This window comes from Lycium barbarum, chromosome 9, assembly GCF_019175385.1.
Source record: "Lycium barbarum isolate Lr01 chromosome 9, ASM1917538v2, whole genome shotgun sequence".
NCBI classification, from domain to species: domain Eukaryota; kingdom Viridiplantae; phylum Streptophyta; class Magnoliopsida; order Solanales; family Solanaceae; genus Lycium; species Lycium barbarum.
This window is the reverse complement of record NC_083345.1, coordinates 120,475,674-120,497,182: the sequence shown is the minus strand read 5'-3', so window position 1 is coordinate 120,497,182 and position 21,509 is coordinate 120,475,674. Positions and strand designations below refer to the sequence as shown.

At 35.7% G+C, this 21,509-nt stretch overlaps 2 protein-coding genes across 2 annotated transcripts; both read right to left on the bottom strand.

Annotated features, from left to right (window-relative positions):
• Positions 1–2,978: 2,978 nt before the first annotated feature.
• Positions 2,979–19,202, bottom strand: LOC132609701 (uncharacterized). Its single transcript, XM_060323811.1, has 6 exons — positions 18,734–19,202; positions 4,422–4,489; positions 4,281–4,340; positions 3,907–4,047; positions 3,655–3,786; positions 2,979–3,374 (listed from the first exon to the last, which is right to left on the bottom strand). The coding sequence occupies exons 4-6, from the start codon at positions 4,044–4,046 to the stop codon at positions 3,155–3,157; spliced, it is 492 nt and encodes a 163-aa protein (XP_060179794.1). The 5' UTR covers position 4,047; positions 4,281–4,340; positions 4,422–4,489; positions 18,734–19,202; the 3' UTR covers positions 2,979–3,154.
• LOC132612262 (uncharacterized) lies at positions 10,638–14,398 on the bottom strand. Its single transcript, XM_060326565.1, has 4 exons — positions 14,227–14,398; positions 12,843–13,492; positions 12,403–12,723; positions 10,638–11,960 (listed from the first exon to the last, which is right to left on the bottom strand). Exons 1-4 carry the CDS (start codon positions 14,396–14,398, stop codon positions 10,638–10,640), a joined length of 2,466 nt encoding a protein of 821 aa, XP_060182548.1.
• Positions 19,203–21,509: the final 2,307 nt, after the last annotated feature.

The following is a 21,509-nucleotide window of genomic DNA, read 5'->3' as shown; positions in this document are numbered from 1 at the left end:
GTCATAACTCTTTGCACAGATGTCCGTTTGACCCCCACTATATACCGTTGGAAAGGTATTTCAAAGATCTACAACTTTCATCAAGGAAGTTTTCTCACATTCCAAATACATTTTGAAATACGGGCCGTAAACTGAAATACGGTCCGTATTTAATCATGTGACATCAAAATGCCAAATTCCAGAATGTTTAGAAATTCTTGGTTCCAGTTTACGATCACTGTTCATGGGCGTAAACTGAAATACGGTCACTGTTCATGGGCGTAAACCACCATCTTACAACTGAACAGGGAAATTCTAACTCTCACATTCTTTATCTGATTTTCTAAGTCTAGGATCATGATCAAAGTTTAAGTTAAAGGTACGGGGTGTTACAGGTAGCCACGAGGAAAATGTGGTAAAGTTTAGGGGGCTATCTATGACTTTTGCCAATTATTAATTTAGAACTCATTAATTAAACGAACTATGGATAGCCTATACCGCTGTCTCTCATATGAGTTTCATAATTATAGGAATTAGTTCTCTAACCGATACGGGACTTAATGGAGCCCTTTTACACATAATCTCTCATGGATTTATTGATGCGACACTTTATTTCTTGGCTTGAACGACTTACTCAAGGGTATAACAGGAAGGGTGAAATCTTGCCTTAATGGGGCCTTCTGGAAGTGGGAAAACAACCTTGTTAAAGATATTGGGAGGAAGATTGCCAAAAAATGTAGAATCCCGAACCCATAAGCTTCAAATCCTAGCTCCGCTACGACTTTCGTCTCCGTTGGACCAGTTGGTTTTATGTATTAAACTAACTTTTCAACCATTGAGTTCCGTATAACTTTTGAACCATTTAACTATTAGTACTAAAATGTGTAAGTCATATCAACATTTAAACTCCGTATCCATTAAAATACCATCATAGAGGAAGTGAGACGCGAATCCAGAATTTAAATTTGATGAGTCCGACCTTCAAGGTTTTTAGTACTAAACGCAAGAAGGTACTCTCACCGCATTAAAGTTCAGATTTAAATGTTTATTGAAAGTTTGCGGTTTTTCATATATATTTTTAAACAATGTCAATAATATTGGGTTCATTGAATTCAAAGCCCAATGGATGAATCCATCACTGGAGGAATTACCTTCTTGAATCGCCAGGTAGGTACGTTGTGTATAGGTTTAAGGATTTTAATGCGGAAGGACTTTAAGGCGGTGAGAGTAGTATCTGCTCTGCAAATTTTGTAATCGAGTCATTATTCGATTCGAAATGAGTTAGAAGATGGTATAAAACTGCAATATACATTAGTGCATCCTTGGTTTCTTATGGTTGGGTTAGCTTAAGGACAAATAGCTGATATAATCTTGTATGAATGCGAAATTTTGTTTCCTTTTCCTTTTCATTTTCAATTTAAATGTTTGTAGCGACATTTCTTGGCGTTTTGAGTTTGCAATAGCGTGATCTTTATAGTTGATTTTCATTTTCTTTTTATTGATTTATGTAAAGTACATTTTGACATTGTATATGGTTCTTTGCAGTTACTAGTGCTGGAATCAATTTTTGGTGACAATGTCTTCATTCTTGATAGACGAAATGGTCTACGGTCTTTCCAGGTATTGTAGTGCCTTGATAAACTATGCTTTACTCGGGGAGAAAATGACAAAAATGGTCCCTTATGTTTGGGAGTAGGTTCAACATAGTCCCTACAGTGTGGTTTGAACAATTTGGTCCTTTAAGTTTGCGAAAAGTTAACACTTTTGGTCTTAGTTAAATTTTTAACCAACTTTATTAGTTAGATTTGAGGGGAACTATGAAAAAAAAAAAGGAATTTAGCGGGAACTCACATTTGGAAGTACAAAAGTTACAATTTCTGCTATATTTGGTACCTTTTTAGAGTTTGGTGCATTTTTTTCCGGTGCAATTTCTGCTATTTTTGGTCTACTTTTTGGTGTCTAGTGTTTTGTGTAGTTGTTTCTGGGATTTGATAGGACTTTTTAGTGCTTTTGATTTATATTTTTTTTTCCAGTTCCCGTCAAATCTAACCGACAAAGTTTGTTTGATATTGGATGGAGACCAAAAGTGTTAATTTTTGGCAAACTGAATAGGACCAAAACTGTCCAGAGCATACTTTAGGGACTATTTTGAACCTACTCCCAAACATAAGGGATCATTTTTGTCATTTTCTGTACTTGGGGACAACCAAAGCTCATTTCATGTTTTTCTGCAGATTCACGTACACATTGAAGTTCCTGATGAGCTGACGGTGTCTGTAAATTTGAGTACCTCTGGGGCTCTTGGAATACCAGATGATAGTTCACCTGAGTCCTCATACTCCCTCAAAGTCGAGCATCTACCACCGATCGTATTGACATGTTTATTACCTAAATCATATCCGAGCCACCTTCCTCCTCACTTTACAATCTCTGTCCAGTGGTTAAATTCAGCAAAAATTTCCTCTCTTTGCTCCAGACTTGATTCAATCTGGAAGGAACAATTAGGTCAAGAGGTTTTATACCAGTGGGTGGAGTGGTTGCATGGCTCTTCTCTTTCTCATTTGCAGTTTGATAAAGAAATAAAGTTAGGTTTTGGTGCTGAGAGTCATATTGGAGATCAACGTGCATTTCGGGAACTGTTTCACCCGAAGTTGACATCCCTTCGCTCAAGAGTTATGACGAGGAACAGCGTCATGAGAACTTTAGTAGAAACCTTCATCAGTGCTGCATTTGTTTCAATGAATTTCCTGGTATTCTTCGAATCTTATGCTTTATTTTTTTAGATAATTACAGTCCAATACCTTACAACAACAACCCAGTGAAATCCAATAACGTGGGGTCTTACAGTCCAATACCTTCCGGTGATCTAATTTAGCCAGCAAATGTATAGATTTTGTATATTAAGTATTAGCTAGTATAGCGGATCGCTTCAAAAAAATTTGATCATTAAAAATATTGTGCCCGAATAAAAATAAAGACCCAAAGACTAAAAGATTAAATAAAGATAAAAGAAGAGACGTTTACTTGTTCATAATTTTACAGTTTATCAACAATTCAGTGCTAACAATGTTAACTATGCATAAAAATTGCAGCTTTACATTGTTAAGAAAGAAAACAAATTCCGCAATAATAATAACGTTCTATATGTATAAAAGAAAAATAATGCTGATTGGATCTATGAAGGGGATACACACTTAAGGAAAATGTCTCCATGAGCCCAAGTTAAAGGCTTGCATATGTGCATAAACCACTTACTTTTTATTCCACAAAGAGATGCCAACACAGCCGCGCGCATAAGAATGTAAATCGCCAAATTCTTGTGATGCGTGTTACCAATAAGAAGCATTAATGGCCCTGTAATTGCACCTGCTAGCAATGCTCTCCACTTAGCTGTCCTGAAATTCAAATAAATTTCTGCTTTATCTACTGTTAGGTTAATTACCTCACCAAATCTCAAGCAATATGAAAATTTTCTGATTTTCACACACATACGGACGTACATATAACAGTACACTCATACAACACAATAAATACATACGTATGTACATAGATAACAAATTACGTACCATACCTAGTTGCGCGTCTACATAATTATACTTAACAAACTGAAAACATCCGAATTTAACACACACATATACATACAAATGTGTGTGATCTATATATGTAGTGTTGTACCTTCGATGACCTCCCCAAGAGGATGCGATTTCATCAACTGACACAAATGTACCAGTGAAAGTGCCAAGGAATAGACCCTTTTTTTTTAGTGCAAAAACTACATCTTCGCTGCTTGAGACCATTTGCGCCTTTCTAATACATGAAAACAAAATCAAATGAGCTAAGCATAAGTTGTGAGATCTAGATCTAAAGGCTTTGACGATTCAAAAACAACATTACTTCACAGAGGACAACAATTTTCTAAGTCCTAACCGTGAGAGAACAACGAAGATAGTGAGGCAACCTTTGAGGCCAGCGCCTATATTGAAGTCTTTGACGGAGGCACTATAGATTCTTTCCTTTCCATGTCCAATGAAAAGGAAAGAAGATAATCTTATTTCTACCGTCCACATCCTAACAGGTAGAAAAAGTATATAACATAATTACTTTCTGTCTATAGGCCAACGGCACATGAATAGTTGAGCTTCAAAAGGACGATCTTGCATACTACTATAAATCTTAGCTTTTAAACTCACAATTCTCACATAAGAACCTTAAAAATATAGTTAACCTCAAAATTAATAAATGTAAGCACATATAAACAAAAGTGTCGTCATGAAATAACAGTAAATGGTGTAGTTACCTACTTGCAACAGTAGACCGTCAATAGCTGAATCGGATTTTGGAATGATGGAGCTCAAACTCCTCTGTAATTAATATCTAATTATTAGAACTGATTATACCAGAAAGTATGTCCCCAGGCAGAAGAAACTGAAGAGACAACTTACCAATTAAAAGTTCCTTTCGCCCTTTAGTAACAAAGTTAAAATTGCAAGCAGGATGAAATTTGTACCTCCTGTGTGATGAAGATGAGAAACAGACGGATATTAATAGACAAACGCCGCATACAACTTTCAAAATACATAAACAGTAGCTTTCCATAAAATAAATACAGCAGCAAGCTTCTCCTATAGCAGCAGTAAGTCAGTAACCCAAAAACAACACATTTGTTTTTTTTTTTTTTTTTTTTTGTGCAGATTCTTTCAACAAAATACAGCCACACTTCAACTTCGTTCATCTTTAAAAACAATACATCAGCCCAACAGCTTAAGTGCCAAACAGGGGAGTTTGCTTAACCAATCACAAAACTTCCAATGATAAGCAGGACACGAAAGAAAACAACATGTACAAATTTATAGCTAAGTACATAACCTTAACAGGACACAAAAAAAAAGGCTCTCTTCTCATTAACAAATCAGTGAACTGTGAATTCTTATTAACATAACCGGTAATACAAATATCGTAGTAGAGTCTCTAACAGAGCTATGTAATCCAACCTCCATGACAATTGATAACTTTGTCACAAATTTTACGAAAAATAGCCACTCATGTACTCGATAACAGAAAAGGTTTCAGTTCCAATCATCTGTCGTACAGTGAAATAAAAATGTATTTCTACTCTTTCTTTTGGTGCAATATGACTTTGAGTAGAAGCCATGATTGAATTTTTTAGCACATTACACAACCTGTAATGGTGCTATATATCCTCAAGCATTCACGTGATGCTGGTAATCAATACACTGATCCTACCGTTAAAAAAAAAAAAGGAAATCTTTGAACCAATGTTCATAACAACTAAACTAAGAAAATTAACACCCGCAAAGCGTTATCAAGAAATGGAAGCATCACACTGTCAAGATCGGAGCCGGCTCCCCTCCAGTACACGAACTGTCCAGTTCATTCAGTGCATGGCTGATCAGCTTACACATGTCCAATTAGATATCTAAGGGTCATTAATTATTTAACCAAAAAAGCCTCTTAAACCATGGTTAAATCCAGACAAAAGAGGTATCCGAGAATCCCGCTTCAAAATTTTCTGAGCCGGTTGTAAAATATCTGAAAAATTATTGTAGGAATTTCCTTCTGTTGGATTTTTTTTTTTCTTACCATGAAAAATATATTCCCAAGAGAAGAGACGATGCAAGACTCAACAAGCAGAGAAAATTAAATCATTTGCAAGGCACAGCAACAGAAGATCCGAAAGGGAAAAAAACCAGTTGATGAACAACTTTTTTTCTTGAGAAGAAGTGACGACACAAAAGCAGGTTATTCATTGCTCTTACACTCCTCTTCTTGTTGCAATTGTCGATGTGCAAACCTTTTACTTCTTGTTGGTGCAATTGTCAATGTGAAAAAGTGTGTCTACAATATGTTTGATAAAATATCTCAACTGGAACCTTTAGAGAATATTAGTAAAAATGAATAACAAAAATGTGGGAATTGTTTGAAGTGACATGTTACTGGTGCTATATATATATATATATTGATAATGAACTAGTAAGACTTTCTGTACATTACTCTGGATATTTTTCTTTGTTGGGTTCACTCCATCCAACAGCGAAGCAACAACATATAACGTTGAAACTGCATTCAGCCATTAACAATCTTTTGGTTTGATTACTAATTTCATCAACTAGTAAAATTCCCTGTTCAAGTTTTCAGTCTATTTTGGTTGCTTGTTCCTGGAGGTACTCTGAGCTACTACTAGTAAAGAAAGAGAAGCTAAAAAGCAAGTCAACCATCTATGTCTTTTTCACCAACACAAGGTCCAAAAAAGACTTCATCTCATAAATACAAAGAGAATCACTAGAGCAATAAAACTCCTTTTTTCCTCTGTAATTTTGTCTTCAACTTTCTTTTCATAATTTATTTCATTCATAGCCAAGTCGGGTTAAACAATGACAGCCCAGATCATTAAAACGTTTCAATCTTTTATCTGCAAATTTTTTGTCACTTGAAAATTAAAATCATTGTATTCTCATCTCATGTATTATTCCCCCACTATGTTAGGTAATTCTTATTCGAACTTGTTTTATAATGAATTATCTAAAATTTAAGATTACATTTTTTTTAAAACTTTAAGATTACTGATTAGTTATCTTATTTATATTCTTTGTCTTTTAGATTTATGGAGATTGGATCTAGTCAGTCTCAAAGTGGATGTAATGTGCTCATGAAATTCGGGATGGAATTTGATTGGGATGAGCATGCATATTAATATTGCGATGAATATGTTGGTGTAATTGGTTTTAGCTATAACACCCCGTACCTTTAACCTAAGCTTTGACCATAATCATAGACTTAGAAAACCAGATAAAGAATGTGGGAATTGGAAATTTCCTCTTCAGTTGTAAGATGGTGGTTTACGCCCATGAACAGTGACCGTATTTCAGTATACGGGCCGTAATTCAAGTCGTAAACTGGTACCAAGGATTTTTGAGCATTCTGGAATTTGACATTTGGATGTCAAATGGTTAAATACGGACCGTATTTCAAAATACGGCCCGTATTTCAAAACGTATTTGGAATTTGGGAAAACTTCCTTGATGAAGGTTTTAGAGCTTTGAAATACCTTTCCAACGGTATATTATGGGGGTCAAACAGACATCTGTGCAAAGAGTTATGACCATTTTACTGAAGAGACGCAGTGCAGTCCGTATTTCAAAATACGACCAGTATTTAACTGGGCCGAAAATCTAATTTTTTCAGAACAGTATATATTCGTCCGTATCAGTTCACATCATTATTTTTCATTCCTTCAAGCCCTAGAACGACCTCCTACCCTCCTCCATCATCAAGAACACCCAGGTAAGCTCACTCTAATTATTCCAAGTCAATTCTAACATATACTCTAATAATCTAAGCAAGAAATTATTGTTCCTAATCTAGGGTTTTCAAGAAAACCCATCTCAAGGTTCAAGAATCAAGATTTAGGAAATCTTCTTCAAAACTCAAGTCTTTAATTCAAGTTTTGGAGCAATTAAGATATGTATAACTTCCATCCACATGTGGGAATCTCTACGTTCTTCCCCATGCTCCGTTTCTTGATATCCATGAAGTTCAACTCCTAGGGCATTAAACCCAACATATTGGTAGCCCGTATTTATGTACATGAATTTTGTATCTATACTCATTATTGTATTCCTAATCTTCCATTACGGTTGTTAGGAACCCTAGCTTAATCCATGAATCATGAATTCTTCCTCATGTGTTCTCATTATGTTTATATGAAACTTTATGATTTTATGTAGCAAGTTACAAGCATGTTTTCAAGTCAATTATATATATATATATATAATTATGAACTATTGTTATTACTCATGAATCAAGAACATGTTTGCAAGACTATGACAACTTATCTCATGAAACCATATTACAAGATATTTCATGAAACCATGTTACAAGTTATTTTGTGAAATCATGATTACAAGTTATTTCACGAAAATCATGGGCTTCTTAGCCAACTATATCATGTTCATGTTTTTGGGAATTGCTTAGTTAACCGAGAAGGCTCAGATAGCGTGAAACTACGTTGCCACCGTAGGATAAGGGTTGTCAGCAAGGAGGCAACACTTTCATTATGCAGTTTGGATCCTTACATGCTTATTATTACTTAAATCTCATATCCCTGGCAAGGTGTGAGTGTTCTCCTGGTAGGACGCAAGTACCAGATCATGTTGGCGGTTATACTATAGAGTTCCCCACGTTACAAACAGTTTTATATACATATATTTCCATTGATTTACTGTTTTCAGACTTTACTCACGTTTCATGCTCATGTTCAAGTTACATTCAGTTTCAGTTCATGTCCTATACCTATGTTGTGTCATGTTCTTCATATCAGCAGGTTTTACATACTAGTACTATTCACCATGTACTAACGTCCCTTTTGCCCGGGGGCCTGCACTTCACGGTGCAGATACCGATTTTCAGGAGCATACACCTGCGCAGTAGGATCACTTCAGTTATCAGCTTATTGGTGAGCCCCACTCCTCTCGGGGTTCAACATGGAGTTTGCATTAGTATTCAGTTATGGTAGTCCAGGGCCATGTCCTGGTAGTTAGTATTCAGATATGTTTTAGAGGTTGCATAGACAGATGTTAGTTCACAGAGTCAGTTATGCTTTCATGTTTGCAGACTATTATGTTTTCATGATTTTTCACGCTATGAGATAATTTCAAGACTTTATTCCGCAAATTACATTTTCACGATTCATTTAAATTGCATCATATATAGTATATTGTTTTGATGCCCGTGTTGACAAGCAAGCCATGAGGTTCACTCGGTCACATGCAGTAAGGCACCGAGTGCCGTGTTTCGCCCAGGCCATGGTTCAGGGCGTGACATTAGCGTGAGGAAAGATATGCTAAAAAAAAACAAAGTCCTCGGGTATGTGACTTCAAGAAAATTGGTATGTTTTAAAGAAGGTTATAGAGACAAACACAAACGAGATACGATGATTCAAAAACATAGAAATGAAACTAGGACGGGGTGCTTAGCTCATGTTACTGTTAGTCGTCAATCAAATGGAATGTTTCGCATTTCTTCATTTGAAGAAAAACATAATCATCCTCATGTTAATATTAGCCTCTGTGAATTGAGCTTTTTTTTTTTTTTTTTTCGTGTCAAGGCTGTAACTATCTCAGCTCTGGTGAAAATTTTAAACTTGAATTATGCTTCATTCACTTGTTTATTTTTCAATGGAGAGTAATTAAAAAAGGAAAATTTCCAGCGGATGAGCTATTCTGCAAGTTATGTATGGAGTTGTTCTGCAGGATCGCTGTGCATAGCCAGACAAGGACACACTGTCCATAATTCTAATTTGACACGGTCACACTTATTAAACATGTTGGATTAATGTAGTCATCGGCTGGTTCTCAGTTAGGATGACTTCGTGCCTAAAATCAATGTATTCTTCAATCAAGCTCATATTAATTCAATTCATGCAACTTGATACCTATGTTTATGTGTGATTGTTGCTTTGTGGATTATCCAATTCTGTTATATCCCTGCCTGTTTGCTTCTATGCTGTTTTGCCATGCTAAGTTGATTATGTCTAGAAGTTTAGCATTTTGCCTCATTTCTGCTAATCTGAATCCTTTGGCAAAAGAATAATAAGGACGCATGCCTAAATCTTTGAATATTCAAGTCTGCAATAGTTCCTTCTTGAACTTAGCTGCCATTGCATGAAAATTAATTTGAAACACTGATTGCAAAGTTGGTTTGAAATCTCACATGTATTCTTGATAAATGGCCACTCATTTAATCATCAGAACCTAAGGCTTGATGCCTGATTGGTTACACTCACGCTCCAAATACTCATGTCGACTTACCTTTGCATATTCCCTCTCTGATTTTCTGTTTGTGGTATGATATACCTCGAAGTATACATAGTATATGAGCCTTAGTATACACCAAGTGTATACAAGAGCCGCGTATCAGTGTATACCTTTCAGGTATACCAGGTATACTCTGAATACTGTGCATATATTAGTCATTACATGTGTCTGAACTTTGCAAACGTCTAATGCATAATAGATGTTATACGGTTTGATTCAGTTGTGTTTGGTTGTTGCCTTGTTTATACGTGGTAAGTGTGTGGTGGCTGAATTGTGTATACGTGAGGTATATTTAAAATATACACAGAATATACAATCTGTGAATTTGTTTTTGAATTCATATTTCGTATGTTTAACATTATTCACTGCTCATTTCCTAATCCTTTTCCTTTTTTTTATGCATGACATCTCGTATACGAGTCCAAGCGACTCGTCATCTTCCGCATTTGGCATTTGGCCAAAAGCCCAACACAACTCCTCTCGAGTCAGCCCCATATAGTAGCAGGCAATCTGCAGCCAAACAAGGAAATAAAAATCTGGGCCGAAGCCCAATAATAACCAGGGCCGCAGCAGCCTTAATAAATGGGCCTAACCCATTCACTCTTTACACTCTTCCTTATTTTATTGTTGTGTATTTTATTTGCCTTGTATCACTAACATTTTATTTTGTCTTATTAGATTAGATGAACCGTAGTGAAGTTAGTGGGGTTTAGTTTTTCTTAGTAATGGGTAGTTAATTTCAAGAAAAACCAACAATTAATTGCATAAGTTTCATTCTTCTTATTTTCTGTTAAATATTTATAATATCTAGAATATGTATCTTTCTTAGAATAATTGACATTCGGAAAAATTACTAAGACTGATAGGTCTTACTTCTGAAAAAGTAGTAGGGGGATTCACTTTAGGGATTAGAGCTAAACAAGTATGAGTAAAATATCTTGAGATAGGACTGCCCTTGAAAAATTCTTGGACAAATTCAATAACTTCCCTTTTGATGATTTGCCAGCATTTTTGATAAAACCTTCCTGTGTATCCATCTGGTCCTGCTGAACTAGTGGGGCTCATGCTAAAGATAGCTTTTTGAATTTCCTCTTCCTCTGGTAAAATATTAAGCATCTCATTGTCATTTTCAGTGATGATTCTTGGTATCACATTAAGCAGCTCATTATCCACATTCCTCTTCTGATTGCAAAACAGCCTCTCAAAATGTCTCACGGCAGAGTTTCCAATCTTGCCTTCACTGTGCATCCATTTACCTTTACTGTTCTTGATTCTATGGATATGCAGTCTTCGTCTTTTCTCTCTGACTACACTATGGAAGTATCTAGTATTACCATCACCTTCTTCAAACCACTTCATTTGGGACTTTTGTTTGAGTAATGAATCTTGCATGAATTGCCATCTAATGTATTCAGCATGAGTCCTGTTTAAGTCTTTTCTTACTTGGTCACTATTATCAATCAATTCCAGGTCTTCTAAGGCTTGTAATTTTTCTTCCCATTCCTTAGTCTGGTCATGAACATTGCCAATAGTGATCCTAGACCAGTCTATGAGTCTTTTACTAAGCAACTTTAATTTTTGATGCAGCCTCCACATAGCATTACCAGGAATATTCTCATCCCACACATTCTGGACCACCTCCAAGAAATCTTCCTGTTCTGTCCAAAAATTTAGGAATCTAAAATAGCTAATAAAATTATTAGAAGTATCCTGACACTTTAGTAACAAGGGTCTATGGTCAGAACCAGTTCTGGCCAAGTGCTTAACCATATTTTTCTGAAATTTCTGTTCCCATTGATCATTCACTAAAATTCTATCTAATCTTTTTCGAATTTTGTATCTAGGCTCCCAGTTGTTGCACCAAGTATACTTAGAACCCACAAAACCAATATCAGTTACCCCACATTGATCCATACAGCTAATAAAGTCAATACTTTTATAGGCTCTGTGAGGTAAACCACCCATCTTTTCATTAGAGTCCATTATAACATTAAAATCACCACCAATGCACCAAGGTGCATCAATATTAGCACTAACAGTGGCTAGGCTATCCCATAAATCTTTCCTTTCAGTAGAAGTGCACTTGGCATAGACAGCAGTGATGTACACAAACTGATCTCTAATATTATGATTAAATTTGAGGGTAATCTGTTGTTCATCATGGATGTTATCAACCACTTCTAGATTTTGCTCCAAAAACACCAAAGCTTGCCATTCTCAATAGTGATACATTCATTAAAACCCAAGTATCTCTTATAACCTTCAATCTTGTTTTTGTTGACCAATGGCTCCATAATGGCAACAAAGTCACTGTTGTTGATTCGAATAAGATTTTTCAATCTATGAATAGATTTTTTGGATCTAACACCCCTTATATTCCAAAATATTGCACTGATCATGGAAAATATGAGGGTGAGATTATTTAGAACTCTTTCCCCTTTTCAAGGGGAATAGTTTTTGCTCGAGCATCTTTAAGCTTCTTGTTTTTTCCTCTATGTTTGCTTCTTCCCCTTTTTACTGGAGACAATCCTTGCTTTTCAATCACTTCTTTCAAGTGACTTTCAGTTGTACCTTCCTAATCTTTATCTACTTCCTTTTCTTCCTTGTTATGGATAGTATTTGGTGCAAAAAATTGAATTAGGCTTTCAACCACTTCGTCATCAGAGTTGCCTTCAAAATCATCTTCCTGTTTATCATTTTCACAGTTTAGATCTACCACCAGGTTTATGCCCTCACAATCTTTGAATCTGGAACTTAAGCTAGTCGAGATTTCCTCCTCTTCTTCTTTGTTATCAGTCCCATTTCTTTCTTGAGATCTTTGATCACTGCTGTCAATCTCATCTTTATTATCCTTCACCTTACTTTCTTGAGACATTTGTTTTCCATTTCCCTTTCCTTCATGAGTGTCTTCCTGCAGCCTTCGGTCACTGTTGTTCTCAGTATTGTCTTTATCATTTTTGTTTCGACTTGGTTTGTTATTTTCAACCATATCTTTGTTTCTATTTTCATTTTCCTTCTCCTGCTCTTTGCCTTGATATTCTTCTTCCTTTTGTTGCTCTTCCTTTCAGTGTCCTCCTCCTCATTATCAGTAGTAATATCCTCTTTTCCATTCTCTTCTTTGTTATTCCCCTGCTCCTTTTTATGGGATCTCCCACTAATGTTTTTGAAATGCACCTTATTTTTCTTCTTCTTGGTTTTGATCCTTTCATTAATGGTAAGAGCTTCCTCCCTCTCCTTTGCCTGTTGTTCATTCTCAGTGATTTCTTTCTTTTGATTTTTGTTTTCCACCTCTTTCCTTCCATCATTTTTCACCTGTGCTTCGTCCTTGCTACTGTCCTTGGACTGTTGGATCTCACTGTGACTATCATTCTCTTTTTCCCCTGCCTCTTTTACCTCTTCAGTTTTTTGATTATCTTTAGCCTCAGCTTTCTTTTTTTCAGCATGTCTACATTGCAAAATAGTATGACCAATTAATTTGCAGTGTCTACAGAACTTCGGTACATTCTCATACTCAAATTTTTGAGTAAAACCTTTCAACGGACAATCTTCATCTTCTATACCAATCCAAACAGAGTCAATTTTTGGCTTATTTAGATCAACTTCCACTCTAACCTTTGCCATACTAGGTCTAGTCCTGTTTTCAGTGGCCATATCCATAGAAAGAGGGGTACCAACATCTCCTACAATTTGCTTGACATAGTGCCAAGAATGACAATGTATAGGTAGAGCTGGTAGTAAAACCCACACCGGGACTGTTGACACCCAATTTTGTCCCTCCTTTATTTAATTTTATTTACTCAGGCTTCTAAATTTACTGACGAGCTAAGTACTTTATTTTCACTATTATTTTACTGCTACTACTGTTAATATCATTACTTCACTACTTTACTATCGACATTACTAGCATTACTTTATCACAAATTTTAAATGGTTCGTCATCATTTCATTTTTAGGATTCGTACTCGTTAAATTAATTTTACTTTACACATACTACTTACTATTTGGCTTCACATAATATATGTTGTACTGGTTGTTAAGTTAAAAGCCCAAGAATAATTAAAATGAAGGAGGAATTATCACAATTTCAACCAATTCACATTATTTTAAGCTCAGCAGCCCATTACCCATACTCACCCGTCTGGCCCAAACATTTCACCCAATCCAGCCCACTATTTCACCCGACCCGGTCCACTTCCTCTCCTTTTCATCCCTAACCTAATGATCCGCTCCTCTCTTTCTTTTTCTCCCTCAGCTCATCTCTCTCTCTTTCTCTTCCTCTTTCAGCCGCAACTCACTCCCTCTCTACCCTCTCTCTTCCCTTCCCTTCTCTCCCACGCTCCTCACCCGCTCCTCCCCACTCAACACCGACGACCCCACTCCTCCACTTCAGCCGCCTCCCTCCTCTCTACCCTACCTCTCTTTCTCTTTCCCCTTTTTATCATCACCACCGCACCCCAACGTCTCATTATCTCTACCCTACCTCTCTTTCTCTCTTCTCCTTTCCATCTCACACCGCCGCTACCCCACTCTCCACTCACCGCCGCTCCCCTACGCTCCTCTTCCTCCGCTCCACTATGCTCCTCCATTTTTCCCATAAAAAGGGGAATCGAGAACAAAGTTAGGGGGGATTTTTGATGAATGAAAAAAAAAAAACCAAAATCTGGAACCCGAAATCAACTCAGAAAAGGGGAGGATCTCCACTCTTTGTTTTCTTATTATCGATCCATCATAAAGAAGAGATCAAAAAGATCCTTAGCATTTTGTTAACTGGCATTCTAAACTTTAAGATTGGTAAAAACATCTCGTTCTGTCTCGGTGAACTTTAGCCGCGACTAAGATATTCGGTTTACCCAACTTTAGTTTCGAAATCGCTTTGTCGAGTTCAGGCATAGATTCGATGACTTCGACACCCCAGTTCATTGCACACAAAAGAGGTAAACTTCGATACATTCATTACTCATGGTCTTTAGTTTCTGTTTTGGTTAAGATTTTTAGTTTATTCTCATATATGTTTAGTGATTATGTAGTTTCTTTGTCGTCGCGTTATTTGTTTGGATGTTTTGGAGCTGTTAGGATAGGATATTAATCGTTAATTGAATTTGAAAGATGTCTAGTGTAGTTCGGATGCTTAAGACTGAATTTCCAGGACTTAGGACACATTTAAAATCGAATACACATAGGATATACAGTGGGTTATCAAGATAAGAAGAATATATACATTCGATATACATCTGATATACACACCGTGGTGTGTATATCTTAGGTATATTGTGTATGTGATTAAAACAAATCGGCACTAAACCATCTCCATAATTATCTTTCATCCGTAAGTTTAAGTTTTCTGTTTTTACTTAATGCTAATATGAGACAGTGACAGTGAGTATTGGTTGTTTGTTCTTCTGTGATTTAAAGGTTGCTACTGCATATGTTTTGTACCAATCAGGTCCTGGGATTGCATTAAAACACTGAAAGCATAATTCAGTCCTGTCTGTTATGTTTATATGCCCATCGAAGTATTAATTTGACATCGTGACCTGAGTATGAGGTTAAGGCATCAGTTTGTAACTTGATTTGGTATGTCTAGTAATTCATTGGATCTGTGTTCGTTTCCTACTCTTCATAGCATTACACTGTCACTCTTTCCTTTGATGTTGCCATTAAACCCCCTTATATATCCCTCTAAGATCAGATATGCATATATTCTCCTGTTTGTTAGTATAAAAAAAATGAAAGCTTAAAGTTGTGGTCATTATTTCTGTATGAACAGGATGTCTATTAAGGTTTGCGTATGTTGTTCTGTTCATGCATGGTCGATATCCAAGTTATGATTGTTGTGTTTAAAGATAGGAGGCTAGGAATCTTTGTATTAGACCAATCACAGTTGTGCAATAGAATGTGTCAAAATAGAAGTTGTGAAATAGGCCCTGCCCATTTTGAGTGTGAGCATGCCCTCTAAAATGAGTAGTCTCTTCTAGTTATGTTAAGCAACGTTGTTACTTTAATTTACTGTGCTGTTTTGTTTCTTTTATTCTTTATGTTGTTTGGTAGGCTGTTTATGTGATAGTATATGCTCCATGGTTTGTTTAACTAGGACAATGATGTTGTAGCCTTAATTATGGGATTGTTTAAGTATTTTTCATGCAGTCTTAAATTGCTATTGGCATGATATGGCCTGTTGATTCTATGAGTGTATGGTTAGCTGAAAATTACTGCTATCTCAGTCTATTGAGCATGATCAGCTTAGTAATCTTTATGTGTTGTTGAAACTGGTCCTGTTATCAGTCTAAAATACTTGACAATGTAGCAGGTTCTCCTATACTTATTTATTTAGTTTAAGCAGTGTTTTTGTCTTAGTTTGTTAACTTATCAGATGTGCTGAAATCCTTTCTTAAAACAGAAAACTATACTACTGATGCCTTGATGAAACTTGTCACATTTGACTGCTATAATATGATGTCAATACTATAAGTGAACCACTAGTTTTAAAAGGAAACATATGCTTTCATTTGATGAGAACGTAGTGTTAAGCCTAGGGCTGTTCACAGTTTTGGTTAAAACCAAAACCAAACCGAAAATTTAACCAAACCGAATAAAATAACCGACATTTGGTTTGGTTTGGTTTTAAATTTGAAAAACCGATAATATTTGGTTTGGTTATGGTTATAGTAAAAAATAACCGAATAAATAACCGAACCAAACCGATAATTATATACATAAAATTTATAATTATTTATATGTATAATATTAGCTTTTCATAAATAATTAAAGATATTTTATACCTTTTAATTATTAATTTAATTTTGGTCTACTTACTTTTAAGGCCCATGTCTTAAAAGAATATGCCCAACAATCCAAGCCCAACTCTAATAAGTCGTAAGCATAAGGGTTGCTTGTATTTTGAAACCTCTGTTTGACTTGTTCTTTTGAATCTAAACTGCGTTGCAAGTTTGGTCCGCCTGATTTGCCAACAGCGTGTCTTTCCCTCAATATGCAGCAAAGTTCACCCTTGTGGGCCGTGAGGAAAAAAGAGCTTCATAAGAAATTTGAAGAACGTAGAGAGAGAATATTTGAATTGTCACGGCTAGTCATAAACCGAAAAACCGAACCAAACCGACAATAACCAAACTGGTGGTTATTATTTTACTTGGTTTGGTTATGGTTTTAGACATTTAAAAACCGACTAAATTGGTTTGGTTATGGTTTTAACCAATAACCGACCCAAACCGAACCATGAACACCCCTAGTTAAGCCTAGCTGCTACTGTTTCAAAATACCTATAAAATTGAGTTTTCTGTGTTTAAGCATAATCAGCTGGTTAGAATATTTTCAATGCACCTACAATCGCTTCAATTTTGTTAAGGCAGTGAGGTGGTATACCTATGTATACATAAGGTATACTTCAAATATACATAGAATATATACGCTCTGCTGATTTGTTTGAGTTTATATCTTACATGTTTAACATTATCCATTGATCGTATACTAACCGTTTTCTCTTCATTTTTATGCATGACATCCCGCACACGAGTCCAAGCGACTCGTCATCTTCCTCGCATTTTGACGTTGGGCCAAAAGCCCAACACAATTCCTCCCGAGTCAGCCCATATAGTAGCAGCCGATCCGCAGCCAAACAAGGAAATAAAATCTGGGCCAAAGCCCAATAGGCGTGACAACAGCAACAACACATATAGAAATTTACTGGGCCGAAGCCCAACCGCAAACAGACCACAGCAGTCCAAATGGGCCAAGCCCATTTATGTTATATCTGCCCCTCTATTTTTTATTTTTTTTGTGTATTTAACATGTATTGCATGACTAACATTTGTTTGCTAATTTAGATAAACCTCAATGGCATTAAGAGTTTTAGTTTAATAATGGGTAGTTAATATCACAAATTACATTCACTTCTATTTTCTAAACTATTTATAGTATCTATAACATTTGTTAGAACAATTGACATTCAAAATAGTATGACTACACATATTTTGGCTAAAGGAATCATAATTTATGCTTACTATCTTATAATTTCAAAACGTCACTAACATACAAAATAAGAATCCGATTAGACTTTATAAACATTTTCAAGATTTATTCAATTATACATTTTTTAGTTGAATATGGTTAAGTAAGAATTAATAAAAAGAGAAAGAAATTCACTCATTTTATTTTACATCCCATTTACAAAAAAAAACAAGTCTAGATCTTTTACATCACACTATTCATACAATATCATCTTTACCTAAAATTCGCGTTTGTTGAATCTCCTCTACAAGTATTATTTTAAACAACACTATTATACTTTCGTTTAAAGCTTTAATAACATTGTATAAGTCATATTTTTAAATAGTATCGGAAATACTCTTTTATATAAATTTATTACTTTCTACAAATCCTGTTTTCAAACAATATTCCTATATATATCTGTAACTTTAGTTATATTTATAAAACTATTTTCTTTTTATAATATTATATTTACACTTAGCCTAATCAATTGTAAGTCCGGTCGGTTAACTATTGTTAATGGGTCTTAAAGGATGCCTAATACCTTCCCTATAGACTAATTGAACCCTTACCTAGAATCTTAAGTTTCGCAGACTTTTAAAACAGAGTTAACTTTAAAATAACTTTAATAAATTTAGGTGTCCTAATTCACCATAAATAATTAGGTGGTGACTCCTTAAACAAAATAAAATAGGAATCACCAATATGTTGTACTTTACTTTAACCCGGTTAAAAATGGGGTACGACAGGGACAATGGGGGAATCCACATCCGGTCTAAAATCCGGAGACCACTTTTCAAGCCACATCACTTGTCCATGAATTTCTATGGACCTTCTGAACTAAGTGTTTTTAAAATCATCTTCGTTATTAAAATCAAGCATAACAGTTCTGTAATCATAAACTCCTATTTTACAAGTACCTCTTATTGTGATTTTTTCTGCGAATTTGGATCTGATTCTCTCAATTTGTGGTCGTGTCTTTAGGAATTTGCCGACTAGGGTTAGTCGGTAATCTTCCGCCATCACTCCATAAAAATCCTTTTTCTTGAAAATCACCGCCGGAATTCCGTTATGGTTGGATCGTCTGGCTTTGACTTCAGGGTTCCCATATCGTATAGGATTAGGGGTGGGGGTAGGATTTGGATTTGTCGGGGATTTCACCGCTAAAGAGTAGGTAAAATTCGGTTGAATGTTATCGCCAGTATCAGTTTTCCCAAGAGAATTGCTATTTTCTATGTGAGGCACCGGAAGTATAGCCGTCGGCGTCCCCATCAGCGAGAGCCGGAGCTCCGATCTCCCAGATTCACAATGAAAAAGTGAACGTTATGTTGTCAACGGTTTTTTGTACGGAGAGTGTTTTTTAGAGAGAGAAATTAGCTGGGCAGGTCATGTTTGTCTTGATTCACGTTAGTGCTGCTCGCACTTGTTCTTTATTTTCTGGCACAATTATGCAGTATGGTTTCGGGACATTGGGATCGTTGAACCTAGCATTGTGTATCGATGATTCAAGGATAGATTGGTAGCTTTGTGACAATTTAGTATGAACAATGTTGTCAATGTGTGATTGATTGCCATATTCATAGGAGAGGCAGCAATAGAAGTTGGCATTGGCATCATCAAGGTGACGATGATGTATAGAGGTGACTAAGTAAGGAAGAAAAAATACAGCAAAAATTATTGAAGTTGAACCAAGAGTGACCATTTTCTGGTCACTTTAATTGATTTCTTAAGTTTTATAAAATTGTTCCTCGTTTCCTATTTAAATTAGAAATTTATTCACATCGTGTAACTGATAAGTTACCTACACAAAATTAATTCATTGAATCTAATTCCATTACCATTAATAGACTTATTAATTCAAACAAGTTCTTTGTTAACATTAATGTTGGTCTTTTTTTATGCTTTTGATTTGGTGTAACAATAAAAGAACCTTCAATTCCGTTAATTTACTTGTGTGTTGCATGCATGAATGAATTAATAGTAGCTTGTTAAAGGAGAACCAATCAATCAATGTACAACCGACGTTATATCACACATATAGTTCTTTTTTTATGTTTATTTTACTTTGAAAAAATTAAAACTTAATTCTTTTGACTACTGAACATATAGAATTTTCATAAGAAACTATCATTTTTTTCCTGTTTTTTGGGTGCTGGAAGAGTCTGCTAGAACTTTATTTTTGACATCACTAAAGGATTTAACTTTTATTCATTGACAACATACAAAATTTCTAGTGTAATTTAGCATATCTGTCACGCCCCGAACCATGGCATGGACGTAACACGGCACTCGGTGCCTGACTGCATGTGACCGGGCGAACCACATGGCTTGCTGAATCATCATGATACATAACATAAGCGGAATATAACGTGAATGCATGATGAGCCTTTATAAAACGTAGTAAGTCATAATACTTAATAAAAATACTTGTTTAAACATGAGTGCGACATATAACATGAATGAGCCAAAATGGCTATACGACTCCGAATGTCTGACATGACATAACTGACTTGTCTAGTCTATGAAACCTCTATTATGAGTCTGACTGGAAACCATACTTACTGGGACAAGGCCCCCAACATACCTTAGATGCATGACTAATCATAAAACAAAAGTTGACTAAACCCTGAATGAGATGGGGCTCACCAATAAGTTGATACGGATGCTGTCCTACTGAGCAGATGTGTCGTCCTGTATATCAGTACCTGCATCGTGAAATGCAGGCCCCCGGGCAATAAAAAGGGGACGTCAGCACATTGCATGTACTGGTATGTAAAGCAACTGAAAGAAATAACATGGAACGTGAAATAACAAGATAAGAACTGAAACTGAAAACCTGGACATGAACCTGAGCATGAGCATGAATACATATATATATATATATATAAAACATGGTAAAAATATCATAAGTAGGGAGAGAAATAACTTATAACCGATCCATGGTCTGGTGCTTGTGTCCCGCCAGCAGAATACTCAGTCCTTGCCAGGGAACATGAGATTTAATAAAAATGATGGGATCCAGTCATTATGAGAGATCGTTCGGAACATGGGTGGAGCGATCCTCATCCTACGGTAGCTGCGTAGTTTCAGGATATCTGAAGCCCTCCTCGGTAATTAATGCAACTCCCAAAAACATGAACATGTAAAATAGTGGCACTTGCTGCCCATGGTATATCATGAATCATAACTTGCTTGTACATAGTTTTCATGAATCATAGCTTGCTTGCACATGGTTTTCATAAATCATATAACTTGTAAATATAGTTTCATAAGATAACTTGTCATAGTCTTGCAAAACATGTTCTTGATTCATTAGTAATAACAATAGTTCGTAATCATAAATATATAATTGATTTGAAAATATGCTTGTAACTTGCTAGATAAAATCATAAAGTTTGATATAAACATAATGAGAACACATGAGGAAGAATTCATGATTCATGGATTAAGCTTGAGTTCCTAATAACCGTAATGGAAGATTAGGAATACAATAACGAATATAGATACAAAATTCATGTACATAAATACATAAATACGGACTACCAATATGTTGAGTTTAATGCCCTAGGATTTGAACTTCATGGATATCAAGAAACGGAGCATGGGGAAGAACGTAGAGATTCCCACATGTGGATGGAAGTTCTACATACCTTGACTTCCTGCTTTTGAGCGTGTCATAATGTCTTTCAATCCCTT